Source organism: Prunus dulcis, chromosome 8, assembly GCF_902201215.1.
Source record: "Prunus dulcis chromosome 8, ALMONDv2, whole genome shotgun sequence".
Taxonomy (NCBI): Eukaryota; Viridiplantae; Streptophyta; class Magnoliopsida; order Rosales; family Rosaceae; genus Prunus; species Prunus dulcis.
The window spans coordinates 1,142,083-1,158,450 of NC_047657.1; the positions used below are offsets into that span (position 1 = coordinate 1,142,083).

At 36.0% G+C, this 16,368-nt stretch overlaps 2 protein-coding genes across 2 annotated transcripts; both read right to left on the reverse strand.

Annotated features, from left to right (window-relative positions):
- Positions 1 to 3,737: 3,737 nt before the first annotated feature.
- LOC117636893 lies at positions 3,738 to 4,703 on the reverse strand. Its single transcript, XM_034371613.1, has 2 exons — positions 4,375 to 4,703; positions 3,738 to 4,230 (listed from the first exon to the last, which is right to left on the reverse strand). Exons 1-2 carry the CDS (start codon positions 4,701 to 4,703, stop codon positions 3,738 to 3,740), a joined length of 822 nt encoding a protein of 273 aa, XP_034227504.1.
- A 3,431-nt stretch (positions 4,704 to 8,134) lies between these two features.
- On the reverse strand, positions 8,135 to 9,934 carry LOC117637702 (transcription factor MYB52-like). The gene is made up of 2 exons (XM_034372679.1): positions 9,538 to 9,934; positions 8,135 to 9,244 (listed from the first exon to the last, which is right to left on the reverse strand). The coding sequence occupies exons 1-2, from the start codon at positions 9,683 to 9,685 to the stop codon at positions 8,310 to 8,312; spliced, it is 1,083 nt and encodes a 360-aa protein (XP_034228570.1). The 5' UTR covers positions 9,686 to 9,934; the 3' UTR covers positions 8,135 to 8,309.
- Positions 9,935 to 16,368: the final 6,434 nt, after the last annotated feature.

Below are 16,368 nucleotides of genomic sequence, written 5' to 3' on the forward strand. Positions count from 1 at the left end.
GATTTAGTGAAGAGATCTGCCAGGTTATCACTTGAACGGATTTGTCTGACTTTGATTTCTTGACTTTTCTGGAGCTCATGTGTATAGAAAAACTTTGGTGATATGTGCTTGGTCCTGTCACCCTTGATATATCCTCCTGTGATCTGGGCAATACAAGCTGCATTGTCTTCATTCAGAATTGTTGGAGTGTCTGTTGTTGAAGGTAGGGCACATGTGCTTCGGATGTGATGAATTACCGATCTTAACCAAACGCATTCACGACTAGCTTCATGGAGGGCAAGTATTTCTGAGTGATTGGAAGATGTGGCCACTAATGTTTGTTTTGTTGACCGCCATGAGATCGCAGTTCCTCCATATGTAAATACATATCCAGTCTGTGATCGTCCTTGATGTGGATCAGAGAGATATCCTGCATCAGCATAACCAATAATACTCTGGGCGTTGGTCGATTCACTGGAATAGAATAACCCCATGTCTGTTGTCCCACGAAGATATCGTAGAACATGTTTGATGCCGGTCCAGTGTCGCCATGTTGGAGCAGAACTGTATCTTGCTAACAGATTTACTGAGAATGATATGTCTGGTCTGGTACATTGTGCTAGGTACAATAAAGCACCTATTGCACTAAGATATGGTACCTCTGGACCAAGGACCATTTCTTCATTCTCTTTTGGACGATATGGGTCTTTCTTAGTGTCAAGCGATCGAACGACCATTGGAGTGCTAAGTGGATGGGCTTTATCCATGCCAAACCGTTTCAATACTTTCTCAGTATAAGTTGATTGATGCACCAAAATTCCATTAGCACTGTGCTCAATTTGTAAGCCAAGACAATATTTTGTCTTTCCAAGGTCCTTCATCTCAAACTCACGTTTGAGATAATCAACAGTCTTTTGAAGCTCTTCAGAAGTTCCAATTAGATTCATATCGTCGACATAAACTGCCACTATCGCAAATCCAGACTCTGATTTCTTAATAAACACACATGGGCAAATAGGATCATTTGTGTATCCTTCCTTCAGTAAATACTCACTGAGACGATTGTACCACATTCGTCCAGATTGTTTTAGCCCATATAATGATTTTCTCAATTTAACTGAGAACATGCCCCGTGGTTTGTTTATGGCAGCATCAGGCAACCTGAATCCTTCTGGAACCTTCATGTATATATCTGTATCCAATTCTCCATACAAGTATGCGGTAATGACATCCATGAGTCTCATTTCAAGTTTTTCTGAAACCGCCAAACTTATTAGGTAACGGAATGTAATTGTATCCATTACTGGAGAGTACGTTTCCACATAATCAATTCCAGGTCTTTGTGAAAAACCTTGCGCAACGAGTCGCGCTTTATACCTTGAGATCTCATTTTTCTCATTACGCTTTCTTGTAAATACCCACTTGTAACCTACAGGGTTCACATTGGGTGGAGTTGGAATAATATGTCCAAAAACACTCCTTTTTTCTAAAGAATTTAATTCTGCCTGGATTGCATCTTTCCACTTAGGCCAATCTTGCCTCTGTGTACATTCATTAATAGAGCATGGTTCAATATCATCATCTTTTATGATTTCAGCAGCCACTGAGAATGCAAATATATCATCGATGATCATCTCATTTCTACTCCACAATTCATCAGTGGACGTATAATTTATGGAGATTTCTTGACTTTCAGGTACGGTTGCCACTTTAGGTGCACTTGTCTCACCAATGAAGTTTTCCTTGTCAAGAAGTACCTGTCCCTCTTTAGGGGCATTTGAATTATGAATTGTGGGCTCTCTATTTATTTCATTTGGATTCATTTTGTCCATCAACTTCCTCTTTCGAGGGACTGAATCCTTTGAGCCTAGTGGTCTCCCACGTTTTAGGCGTGCAGCAGATGAACCATTTGCTGGCACATTGCTTTGTCCATCATGGACATTAATCCGTGCGGGTGCATTTGCAGCTGGGATATGAGATTTTGTCACATTTGCTGCATCATTAAATGCATCTGGCATCTGATTTGCAATACTTTGGAGGTGAACGATCCTTCTCACTTCGCTTTCGCATTGAGCAGTATGAGGATCGAGATGAGACAATGTGGATACATTCCATGATAATTCATGTCGTTTTTCAGGAATGAGTTTGCCTTGTTCTTTAGACACAGATTTTTCTCCCCTAATGGTGGGAAGATTGTCTCATCAAAATCACAATCCGCAAATCGTGCGGTAAAAATATCACCCGTCAGGGGTTACAAGTATTTGATGATAGATGGTGAATCAAAACCAACATAAATTCCCAATCTGCGTTGAGGGCCCATCTTAGTACGTTGCAGTGGTGCAATGGGCACATATACCGCACACCCAAAAATTCTTAAATGTGAAATGTTTGGTTGATTTCCCAATACGAGTTGTATTGGAGAACATTGATTGTTGGCAACGGGCCTCAATCGCACAAGTGATGCTGCATGTAAAATGGCATATCCCCAAGCAGAAATTGGCAACTTTGTTTTCATTAGCAAAGTGCGTGCTATCAATTGAAGGCGTTTAATTACAGCTTCTGCCAAGCCATTTTGAGTATGCACATGGGGAACAGGATGTTCAATATCTATGCCCAGTGACATGCAGTAGTCATCAAAAGTCTGAGATGTAAATTCACCAGCATTATCGAGTCTGATTGACTTAATGGGATAATCTGGGAATTGGGCTCGTAATTTAATTATCTGAGCCCAAAGCCTAGCAAATGCCATATTCCGAGTAGATAAAAGACAAACATGTGACCATCGGGTAGATGCGTCCACCAAGACCATAAAGTACCGAAATGGTCCACATGGGGGATGAATAGGTCCACAAATGTCCCCTTGAATTCTCTGCAAAAATAATGGAGATTCAACATCAACCTTTGGTTGTGATGGTCTGATCACCAACTTCCCTTGTGAACAAGCTCGGCAAAAGATGTCACTTGATAACATAATGTGTTTAGTCAATAAAGGATGTCCTTTAGAGTTGGTGATGATCATGCGCATCATGGTGGATCCAGGATGACCCAACCTGTCATGCCAAAGCTTAAAAGCATTTGAGCCAGTGGACTCTTGGTCCATGATACTATGTGCCTCAATTGTCCGTATGGTTGTGTAATACAACCCCGATGAGAGCTCACAAAGCTTCTCCAGTATACGCTTTTGGGTATCACTGGAGGTAATACAAAGATATTCCATGTTTTCCTCTTTCTTTGTTTCAACATGGTAGCCATTCAAACGTATATCTTTGAAACTCAATAGATTCCTTCTGGAGTTAGATGAATACAAAGCATCTGGAATGGACAGTATTGTTCCATTTGGTAACATAATTTGGGCTCTTCCTGAACCTTCAATCAGATTTGCAGGACCTGATATGGTTGTTACCTTTGCTTTTGTAAGCATTAATTTTGAGAAATACTTCCGATCTTGAAGGATCGAATGAGTAGTTGCGCTGTCTGCGAGACAAATATCTCTGCCATAGCCTTTGTTTTGAGGGCATCCATAATTTATATCCATGCCACCAAATAAGTAAAATAAGCTGAAATCAATAAAGAAGACAACATTACCACTTTTATTGGATTGAAATTTAAACAACACTTCAGCTAATACAAATAGTATAGCTAATACAAATAGTACATTAAGGAATTTAATCTAATTCGGACTCATAACCTTCATTCCCTCTTTTAGTAACAAAATCAGAAACATCTAGATGCGTCTTGTTTAGCTGACGTGATATTTCTTATGAGCCATCTGTGGCTGGCGGAGCATGATCAATGTAATTTATCTCCACTTTCCTGTTCTTAAGTGAAGCTTGATAGAGATCCGCCAAATGCTTGGGCGTACGACATGCGCGCACCCAATGTCCCTTTGCACCACATCTGTGACAAGTGCTTTTAACATTTCTAGGCACATGGCTCATCTGTGCCTTTCCCTTATTACGGGATGCATTTTTGCCGTTCGTGGATGGACCACTCCTTGGACCTAGACCCTCTGAACGAGCACCACGATTTTTTCTATTTCCTTGCCAGTGGCCACGCTTGCCCCATCGCCCACGTTTGTGGATATTACCACGAGATGAAGTGGCATTCACTTCCTGAGATGCAGCATTTATTTCAGGAAGTGGTGCTGATCCCGTTGGGCGAGATTGGTGATTCTTTAATAATAGCTCATTATTCTGCTCAGCTAACAAGAGGCAAGATACAAGTTCCGAGTACTTCTTGAAACCGCTATGTCTGTATTGCTGCTGAAGGAGGACATTTGAAGCATGAAAAGTGCTCAGAGTTTTTTCGAGCATATCCTCCTCAGATATATTTTTCCCACATAGCCTCATTAATGAGGTAATTCTGTGCATAGCAGAGTTATACTCGGACACTGACTTGTAATCTTGAAATCTCAAGTGGGTCCATTCGTATCTAGCTCTTGGGAGAGTCATCGTCTTGTGGTGATCGTATCTTTCACCTAGAGCTTTCCACAGAACCAACGGTTCATCAACCACCACATATTCGCTTTTCAGCGCTTCATGGATGTGGCGGCGAAGAAAGATCATGGCCTTCGCATTCTCTTCAGGCGAAGCATAATTCTCATCTACAATTGTTTGTCCGAGGCCATTGGCTCGTAGATGAATTTTGGCATCCAAGACCCATGATAAATAGTTGTCCCCGGAAAGGTCCAAGGCAGCAAACTCTAGTTTTGCCAAATTTGCCATCCAAAACTTTAGGCTTGAGATCTGGGACATTAAGCCATTTATTAATAGGAATTTCAGGTCCTCATTATTCAGGTATATTAATTGATGATAAAAATATTCAGGTGTATTAATTTGCTAGTATGGACGTTAATCCCGCACCATACCTTAAATGTGTGGTAAAGTAAATGTGCGTGTATGGGCACTAATTCTGCTCCATACATTTAAGCAAAGACGTGGACGATAAACCCGCACCACCCTTTAAATAAATATGGCCGTATGGGTAATAAACCTACACCATACATATATGAAGTGCATAATATATTATATAGTGTGGGCAATATAATTGCACCACTATTCAAGATATAATAGATGGGTTTTAAGATCATACCATCATTTTATTACAATAATTTGCATTACAACGCGATGGGTAAAAATTACACCACCATAAAATAACAGGACTGATTAAATAACTTAGAAATTACAAATTACGTTACAAAGAAGTAAATTAAACAAGCATGGATTAAGCAACATAAAAATTGTGAGAACACAAAAAAGAAAGTTTGCATGTCGTTGTAGTAGTAAAGTGAGAGTAGACATATGACAGAGAGGAGACAGAGAAATAACCACATAGTGTTGAGTTGAAAATTTTCAAAAATAAAAGGAGAGACTATCGTGCTGATAACGTGTTATAAAATAACCTGAGATATGTGCGAATTTTGAGCTGCACGTAAAGTAGACGAGACACAGTATTTAACGAGGTTCGGCTATGCCTACGTCCTCGGAGAGCAGCAGCAGTAACCTTTTCACTAAATAAAATAATAGAGCTACAATAGTGTTTACAATATGTGTGGCTCACTGAATTTTCTCTCTGCTCACTTACCCTCTTCTTTCCTCTTCTCCTTTCCTTTTCTTCTTCTCTCTCTTCCTTTCCTTTTCCTCTTCTCTTTCTTCCGTTGCCCGCTCTTTCTCTCTTCTTCCTTCTCTATTTATAGGCAGCTGTAAATGACACCCGTGATTCTACAATACATATCCGTGAGTGTGCAGCCTCCAAATTCTTTGCTTAATTTCTTTGTGGGCCCCATAAATGTGGGCTCCACATGTTTCTTCTTTACAACACCAATTGTTATTTTATTTGTTTTGGTACAAAAGAAGGCCAGAGGCCCAAATACGAGAAAACTAGCCCAAGACATTCCTTGGCCGAGTTATACAACAAATATTACAAAAAGCCTAGAATCCGCAGGGAGGAGGAATGCAAATTGTACAGCACATTCTCAAGGGCGAGGCTTAAATTGGCAAACGAGGGCAACCTTTATTGCAATCATGTGAACTAATTTGACATTATTTCATTTGTTTTTATTTGAGCTCTATTTTAGATTTGTTTTCATAGTAAATAAGAAATTGTCATATCACATGTTACATCAGTTGGTAACTAAAAATTAAAACAACGATACATTTATTAATTTTATAAACACAACATCATTTTGTCGCTAATTTTTCCACTCCTCTAGTTCCGATCATTTTTTGGTCAATTTGACATTTTTTCCGTATTCATGCTATGTGAACAATTTGTTTTATATTTATTTTTTAAACTTCGAGGGGAAGATTCTTCAAGAAAAGATCTAAACTCTTACCAAGTAAATTGCTTTGCTAATTGAGTAAGGCGACCCCACTTAAACAAAAAATTATTGTGATTTAGGGTTAAATAGTTGGGAAAAGAAAAAGTTGAGAGTTCTAGAAATTGCTATACTTTTGTGTGGTTGATGGTGGATGTCTTTGCTTTGTTACAATTTCATTTGACTGAGTCCCGCGGTTAGAGTTAGAGTGTTGCTCCTCAAGTTTGGAAACAAAGGAAAGACAGGCTTCCCACCTAGCCAATCCCTTAATTGTCCCAAATTAGTTTTGTATTTAAATTAAAAAATTAAGAATCATAATCCAAGGAATTGCAAGTCATAGAAGTCCGTCTTGATGTAATTAACAATCATGACTAATCAGATTAGCAGTAAGTAATCCCAATACATTGTCCTAGTCAAATATGGTGGCTTCTTGATTCAATGAATATTACATGAGAAGAAAAAAATGTAATGGACATATACATATACCAGAGCAGAGCAGACATTCTTGTAAAGGGGTCAATCAATGAAAGGCTTTTGAAAAAAATTAATTAAGTCGTAAAACAAGAAAGACATAGAAGATTAAGGGAGCAAATGGTTTTCCATGCAGTAACATCATGCAACTAATTCTGGCTACCTCAGAGGAAGACCTATAAATTATGCCAATTTTCAATGGAGCATAAGTTCAATTATATTGTAAGGTTTTATTTTTACATATCTCTAGAGAGGAAATTAAGCATTGGCAAATTAGCAAATGACTCACTAGTGTAGTGGTTTGAAGTAATTGCTTCTTCAGGAAAAGTCATGGGTTCGAGTCCTAGCATCCGTGTAGTGTGTGTGAGTTTAATATTCAGGAAATGTCATGGGTTCGAGTCTTGCATCAGTGTAATGTGTGTGAGTTTAATATATTTTTGCCCCTCTCAATAGGAAAGGTTCTATAAAAAAAAATTGTGACAGATTAAATGGCACATGTGCACAAATTAATCCTGACTGTTTCCCACTGAATTCAGAGTAAAACACAAAAAGTAAGTTTCAAGTCTTCTTTGGAAATTCATGCATCACATCGCTGGTATGTACAGTTTCAATATTGATGGCAAAGTTTAAAATTTCAAACTTTCTTTTTGATAGCTATATTTTTCAATGGCATTATATGGATTAATTGCTTGGCTGACACATCTATTTTTTTTTTTTTACTTCACATGCAACTTATAGTAAAAAAAAACAAAAACAAAAACAAAAGGAAATTAAAAATTGGATCCCAAAGAAGATTTGAAGGCTTTGATTGCACAATTGGACATATGAGAAAAAGGAAAATATAGACATAATAAGTTAAGGACTAGTAGCTGTAAGGGTTTGCAACTTGCCTTAAGAGTGTGCCTAAAATGGGACTTCAAAAAATGATGACTTTAACAAGTATGAACTTCTTTTCTGGAAAATTATGCAGAGATTTTTCTAAAAGTGATTTTCACAGCTAAAGTGAAAAGGTCAAAGAGTAAAAGATGCAGGTGCCTGCAGGTTCCAGTTGAAAACTATGAAAATGCCATTCTGCTGATGTTCATCAATGTAACTTGTCCCAAAAACTACACATACAGCTAGCAACCAAACCAAATCCTCTGTCAGAAAGAGGCAAAATTCAACAACTACAAGCTGCAGCTAGAGCTTGCATGGAGTATTTCAAGCCTCATGATTCATAGACCAATTGAAATGCTAATCCTTTTTGCTACCTGGCATTGATTGAAATGAGACAAATAATATAAAAATCTCACCAACAACTTTTATTATCCTTGAGGACAAAATATTAAAGATTTGATTCTTAAAGCCTCAAGCCTAGAGAATATATCATTTGGATTCTTGCAACTACATACTAGAGAGTATGTATAGGTCATAATATATTAAAACTATTACATATATATCCTAAACATCTGCATGCCCTTCTCCCTCTTAAACTACAAGAAAGTTTCAAAATAGATAGAAAGAGAAAGATTAAATTAAATGTGCTTAATTTGGTGCACGATTATTAAGAAGAGATCCCCACACCAAGAAAATCAATGAAGGGAGTTTCCTTGTGATGATCGATCGATTCGTGATCTTGGCAATCATGGTCGCCAAATTTAGTTGTGGCTGCAACCCTCCATTTTGCCAATGTCGATGCATTGTCACAAAAATTAGCCAACTCTTTCTTGAATGTCCTTCCATGTTGCTCAGGACGATTAATGTGATCACCAAGACCGAGGCACCCAAAAGGACTTGGAACATTAACCCTCTTGTAATTTGGAAGCCCAAATGCACTAGTGGAACCTATATAGCTGCCATACATGAATGAAGAAGTAGTCGGGTTATTTCTCCGATGAACGAATTGATGATCCGAACCTTTCGAGCACCCGGGAATGTTGTTGTTAGAACTAACATTGTTGAAGTAATCTCTTCTTTCCCTTCCCAATAAACCAACTGAAGATGATGCGACGTTGTTTGAGGTTGTTGACATTGTAGCAAAGTTCCAATTGTAAGGGGAAGAATTAGTATGCCTTGAGTCCATGAACATTGTTGTCCTATCTTTATTTGGATTTCGGAATTCGAAGAACTTAGTGCTACTATTCTGATCAAACCCAATTGATGATGAAGATCTCAATTCCCCTTGAGAATTAAATTTCCTGCTTACATCAAAATTGTTGGAAATTGAGGAGGTGTTTGATGAGTGATCATTACAGAAATCTTGGTAGCTTCTCTTCCCACAAACTTTGGACTGCTCTCTTTGTCTTCTTGCCATTATAACATGCCAATGATTCTTCACAGCATTATCAGTACGGCCTGGAAACAGTCTTGCAATCAGTGCCCACTTGTTTCCATGAATGCGATGTGCTGCTAGCAGCCTCTCTTCTTCTTCCTCACTAAACGGCCTTCGGTTGATTCTCGGATCTAGTTGATTAAACCACCTCAACCTACAACTCTTCCCTACAAAAAAATTTCAAAAATAAAAACCACAACACAAAAAAAAAAAGAAAATAGCAAAATTAGAAAAAAGAGGAGGGGAAAAAGCATATATGTCTATCACCTCCCAAATTATATATGTAGGGTTTATGAAGTTGAAAGAAGCTTATGCTGGTCCAAATTAAAGAGAATTTTAGGTTTGAGATTTCATATTAGAAAAAGATCCAAAAGTTGTCCCCAACCCAACACAGTCAAGCACCACAACAACAAACACACAACTCAACACAAGATAGTACACAACATAGTTAGATATATACCTGATCTTCCTTGAAGCTTCTCAGCTATGGAGTTCCAGTTCTGGGCACCGTACTGCTCAACAAGTTGCCGGAGTTTTTCATCCTCGGCCGGCCTCCAATGTCCACGAGGGCAGGTAGTACTCTTTGCTTCATCTCCATACTCATCCATGGCAACGTTTTACGGAGGCTGCTTTATGTTTGACAAGGTAGCTAGCTACAATATTATATGACAAATATTATTCTTGACATGATCAATTACAGCAGAGGAGGGAAGCTTATGGCGAGCCCACAAAGATATATAGCAGAGAAAATATTGAAGACCAAATGGAATAAGAAAGTGAGGGGTCGGTTTAGGGTTATGGATGGGCAGTCACTTTTGTTGGTTTTACACGACACATTAAGCTAAAGCCCTCTAAATATGTAGATGAAACCTGTAGAGCCAAATGACCCTTTGCTTGTTATGTCATTGGCCAACAATTAAACTTCACCCTTATATTCCCAACTGTTTCTCTCTCCCTCTCACACGCACATACACATATTTAAATTTAAATTTAAAAATAATTAATAGAAAATTAAACATACAAATATGTTTAAGCCATTGCACTACGTTAATCTAGACCTAAACATTTGGGCAGCTTTATAGGTTTAATTAAAGGGACATTTCTCCTAGTGCAGAGAATATGGCTCTGCATCTATTTTAATTAATTTATTATTTTTTCATGTATTTATAAACGAAGTTTGGTGAGCACAACCTTGTTTTGGAAAATATAGAGGTCCATTTCATTGTTTACTAATAGAGTAATTTATTAAATTTTTCTGTTTTTAGCTCATGATGCTTCTCATTGGAAGCAATTTATATGGTAGATGCAACAGGTAAAACCATTTGGGGTTACATATATTAATGTATATAGGGCACAGTTGATAAACTTCAAGCTGGCAAACCCTTAATTGGCTAGTAAAGTTTGTTAAAGCAATACATGTGCCATGTAATGCAGCTTATATGTCCTTAAAAGGATATATATATATATATATATATATATATATATATATATATATGTTGTTCAAGTGTGTAAAGTCTTGATAGCAAGAAGGGCATGTAAATAGTAATCATATATACGGTCGTGTCGCGTAATGTGTATGTATACATATGTAGTTAAAAAATTATTATGTAATTTTGCTTTCTAGGTTAGCAGTACTGCATTCTTAATTAGCAATTCACATGAAGCTAACTGAACTACAAGATTCTTCAAATGAGTGTTTTATGATCATAATTAAAATTATCTTATGTATCAAACCAACTTCACTAAAGACCCTTCTTTAATTTTGATCTGCATACACATAATAAAACGAAAAGAAAGAAAACAGGAGAGAGATGCTATTGGGGCGCAAGGCGTAGAATGCTTCTCATTGATGTCCGTAGCATTATTATTAGAGGAACATATTAAAGTACTTAAAAGGTTAATTAGTGTTTTAATTGGGCACTCACCATGACCTTTCTGGGTATTATATATAAAGCATATATATTTATTTGACGACATGCATGGTAGATGCCTTATCAAAGCAACTTCAGTAGTTTTATGACCCTTCTATATATATACATATGTATATATATATTTTTATGGTGAATTATTTATCATGGCAAACGAAAAGAGAGGGTCTTTTAGGTTGAGGCAAATAATGCCGTGCAAGTACAACATCAAGAAAAGTATGGGTAAACCGTCTGCCTTTTTCCATACTCTATTCCACTCAGACGACAAGTCAAAATGAAAACATTGAAACATTTTGTGAAAAATAAATTAATTAATTAAAGACATATGTTATTATATAATGTTGCTTAACTGATTGAGATTTCATATCCCACGAAATCAAAACACTTTTCTTAGCATCTAAAATATGCTTCAACTAATTTATACATTAACATCAACATTAACCAATCACACAATGCTCCAAATTAATGTCCTAGCTATAGTCGGTATATGAATCAAAATTGGTGTGGATGTCCCAATCCAACAGGTCCATGCTATCATGTAATTTATGTCTTAATCCTAAATTCACACACACTACACGGATGTTAAGACTCGAACTCATGACTTTTCTTCAGACAATAATTGCTTCAAATCACTACTAATATGTCTTTTACTTACTTTGAATTTCTTAATTATGTTTTTAACGAAAAACAATATTATTGATTTTTTAATTCAGACGGAGGAAGGTCAAAATCTGGACCGTAAAATAAGATAAGGTGCACCATCACTGAAATTTTAAGCCTCCATTAACGACAAAATGTGCTTAATAATGAAAGGAAAATAGACGAAAGGTTGATAGAGGGGGTCAAAAGCAGCAATATTTATGTTTTCCAAATCATCTATAAGTAGGGTTTTTTGTTTTTTCTTAGGCAAACGTAGGAGGCCCATGTGGGATTGAAGAAACTAACCACCATGAAGAAGTTTGGTGATTGATTGGCTCCATGTTTCCAGCTATCCCTTAAGGCTAATGTAAAACCAGTTTAACAATTAATTAGCTACATGTGATCTCTCTAGCCTAATTGGAAACTGTAGATTCTTTCCAGAGGATATCTTGCACGAGGTTTGAATTTTTTTAATTTTATCTCACTTAAAATTTAAATTATTTTATAATAAAAAAATAATTAAGAATGACAATATTGAATATTTTCCTAAAATTAAGCATGCGGTCAAAAGATATATGCATGGGGAGGAAATCCTTGAACGAAAGCCCTAAAGATAGAAGAGTTCTAGGCCTTGCTCTTCTAATACTACTATAGAAAACCTAAAAAAGAATCATGAATGATTTGAGGACAGTAATTTATCCGTGCTCAAAATGGATTGGTCACAGATAAGCCATAAATTACGTCATTGTGTTCTTCACATAGTGTTGTCATTAAGTTCGGATACTAAGAAACAATTTTATTTTATTTTTGGTTACAACCAGTTTTTTTACAACCTATATGGATACATTTGACTAATTTGCCAGTAATTTGACAATACCATCTTCCCCAGACCGGCTTCATCTTCTGTAATTATAGTTAGGCAGTAATTTGTGTGAACACAGAAAGTCATAAAAATTGTTATCCATGATGGGTACACAATTATTCTGTCCACTAAACAATATAATGGTAGTTACGTCATGGTAAATAATGAAATAAATATATGATCAATTAGAGAAGTCGCAAACTAATATATATGCCGACAAAAGGGCCATTATAAATCAAATCAATACTGGTATGATTTTGATGAGGTATTCTTCATCGAAGCTGCTTCTCAACTCAAGCTTCGTCCGTCCCAACTGTTGTGAAAGGTCATGTTATGCTGTTCTTGAGGTGCATATACCAACTTCCCAATCTGTCTACTCACATATCAAAATAGACCGTTAAAGAATAGCACACCTCTCCCTCTCTCTCTCTCTCATGAACTCTCTGTGTGTATGAAAGAAGCTGCATATATAGAAGGGTTTGAAAGAGCTTTCAAACAGTAAATGCAAAGCATTTCAGTTACTTGCACAGCCAAACATCCATTTCCTTCAAATGTCTTTATATGAAAACAATTATATACCTTTTTCTCTCACCTTCCCAATAGAAACCCATACAAGCAACCCAAAATCTTATGATCTTCCCAACCATACACACACCCTATTGTAAACATCAACAGAGCCCGTGAAAAATTTTCAACAAACCACTTTGACTACCCCTATCCAACTCTCTCTTACACATATGCATGATCAATGCGCCCACTGTTCCACATCATACAAAACCTACTTTTTGCCTTGTGTGAACTCTACCTTTCTAATACTTACCCTTTTTGGTGTCCTCATTGAATGAATTTTGTTGCATGCTAGCTCATGATATGAATGCATGTTGGCTTCATTAAATTCCCATAACATGCTTTCGTAAACAATATTAATTTGGACAACTAATTGGAAGGAATTGTCACATGATAAACATGGTTAAAAGCAAAATCATGCTTTATGAATAATGTTAGAATCACCATATTTATTTATCAAATGCATTCTCTATATATGACGTGTTAGGTTGTAAATGTGTCAATACCTTACTTGTTATGCTAATAAATTAAGTTTAAAGTGGACCCAGATTTAAATCAGTAAAAACCGTCATATTATTTTATAAATCAACTCCAAAATCACCCTTATTTTATTCCCTCTCTCTTTTTTCATTGCTCGAGCGAAATTCAATGTTTTCTGTTTTGGTTTTCAAAACCAATTCGACCAAGTAACCGTTGAAGCATGTGTTTTGTTCATTAATTAGCAAATGTGACCTTCTTACGAAGTTACTTTCATATGGTAGAGAAACAATGAATCAACGGGGTCGACGTGGAGATGCCATTATGTATTAATTATGTTATATATATGAACATTCTTAAACGGCAACGAATTCTGAGAGACAACCAAGTAAGAGGGTTCTTAGACTATAGTGTGACGTGTTACCCAATACAACAATGAAGTAACCCATAAGGATTTGATTTATTTCTTATGGCTTGTTTTTTCTTTCATGCATGTCTTGTACAATAACAACAACCCAACGCCTAATAAACGGCAATAAAATACTGCGTTTTATGTAGAGTCAAGTACAGTTAGTTGGCTTTTCAGTGGTGATTAAGTCTAATCCCAACAAACCACATTGATGGCGATATCTCTTATTAAACAAACACTAATATAAAATTAGTGGCTTGAGACAATTAAGACAAGGACAGTTTAGCTACCTTAATTGGTGGTTACCTCTATCTTATCTGGGGCTGTTCAAGAATTAACATTCTCTTAACTTTGTCCAATGTGTCTAATCTCAAAACTCTTAATCATACAGCACAAACTCATCACAAAATTAGCAGACCCATGAAAGGTTTTTTTTTTTTTTTTAAAAAAAATAATATTTTTAAATCAATTATGATGATAATTTCATGCTTATACCTACCAAAACTGAACCCATCTCTAGCTAACTCTGCATATTGCCAGCTGTTGATTAATTATGATATATGTAATATGTGGGATGTGGGATGTGGGATGTGATCAACAAACATGCATCATCAATCCAATCAAATTAATTAGGTATATGTTGATTAATTCCACTATTGCGCAGCCTTTGATCAGTTGAGCAAATCTCCTATGTATTCCATTAAAGTATTTAAATTTAAGATTAAACCACCCCCTCCTCCCAGCAAATTGATTTTGGAGTGGAACCTTAACTTCAGCAGATTTGTCACGTGTGAAAGTCTAACGGCCACATGTGCTCCATGTCACCCAATTTGTATTGTCCACGTGTTATGCTTGAAAATTCGAATGTAAATATAAAAATATCCCACATTGAAAAGTAATTAATTTTAAGATCACACCTCAACTTTCTTCAATTATGTAAGCATATGAAGCTTTGTGGCATGTTTATTGCAAGGCTATAGTATTTCTTTATAGTCGGGAATTGTTACGGTTAACGTTTAGTGATAGTGTGACATCCTACCTACTAGTTAGGCCTATACATATTGCAATATGCCACATTAAAATATGTATTAAATCATACATTTTGATTCTATAAGTTATAGAGGCTGTCCATATCATAATTATTATAATCAAGGAACGCATGTTTTAGTTGTAATCTTACCCACTTCTTTCAAAAATTTGTTTCATGAAGCTACTTATATGTAACTTTTCCATACATGCATGCGCATTGATATATATTGTTCAATATTCAAATGGTTTATAACATAAGTGGTTAAGATCGTTTACACTGCATTCGAGGTTATGTGTTCAATTCCCTCTTTTCAAAATATATTCAAAAGGTCAACTTTTGTGTCAACCAAATATTTTTTTTCTTTACTTCATACGATTGATACTTATCCTCATGGGCAACACAATTATTCACTATCACATATACGCAAGGGCAACAGGGCGGAATTAGGAAAATTTTTAATGGGTGAGCTAGCTAAAGTTATATTAGCTAAAAATCTATGATCATTTTTTTTTTAATATACTTACCATTTCTATAGTCCTATTAGAAATAAAAGTATATATACATTAAATCATATAAACCGCGCTAGTTCTAATTCTAATATTATTATTTTTTATCTAGATATAAGCGATATTGAAGAAAGGGAAAATCCAACCTAGAACAAGGATAAATACATATTAGTCTTAAAACAACAAAAACAAAACAAAAGAAGTCAATGGACTTTTATTAAAAGAAAATTTGACGGAGGGACCCATATTTAAAACTTCTTATGATAGTTATGAGAAATATTTGAAACAGCAATGCTACATGGAGTCCAATCCAAATGATCGTAAATTTTACTTGCTTGGTGTGGCAGAGAGTCCTCGCTTGACTCAGGCTTTCATGTTTTAGATGATAGTTTTGATATTCAACAACCAATAATATCCACCTTTTTTTAATGATGATGCATATAACTTTGAAATAAAAATAACAAACTGAAATTACTTGATTGGAAAGAAGAAAAGAGTATTTTGGGGGAATGTCAACTTTTCTTCTTGTTTTTTTGTGTCCAAATTCAAATAAATCCGATCAGGTCCACGCCAAACTTGACTACTTTTGGGCTCAATAAAGCACTACTCATGGTCAAAAAGGCCACCGCCCCATTCAAAAGAGGCCCAATTCATCATTTTTATTTTATTTTATTTTATTTTGGTTTGAGTAGGGGCTTACCCCAATATTATTATTTTTCTTTGTGATAGACGATCGATAAATTCCATATCATTGGTTTCATAGACTCATCAAACTAGGCATTGTCTCAAACTAGTATATGAAAGTGTATTTATAAAATAAAATAAAAACTAGCAATGAAAGTTATTTTATGGAATTAAAGGTCCAAAACAACT

Excerpts from the sequence above, each read along its gene's own strand:
- LOC117636893 (XM_034371613.1), bottom strand. The coding sequence starts at position 4,703 with ATGGCAAATTTGGCAAAACTAGAGTTTGCTGCCTTGGACCTTTCCGGG. Across the intron at positions 4,231-4,374 it reads TTGAGATTTCAAGATTACAA|ACATAGCGGTTTCAAGAAGT; the intron begins GTCAGTGTCCGA and ends GCAGCAATACAG.
- LOC117637702 (XM_034372679.1), bottom strand. The coding sequence starts at position 9,685 with ATGGATGAGTATGGAGATGAAGCAAAGAGTACTACCTGCCCTCGTGGA. Across the intron at positions 9,245-9,537 it reads GAAGCTTCAAGGAAGATCAG|GGAAGAGTTGTAGGTTGAGG; the intron begins GTATATATCTAA and ends ATTTTTTTGTAG.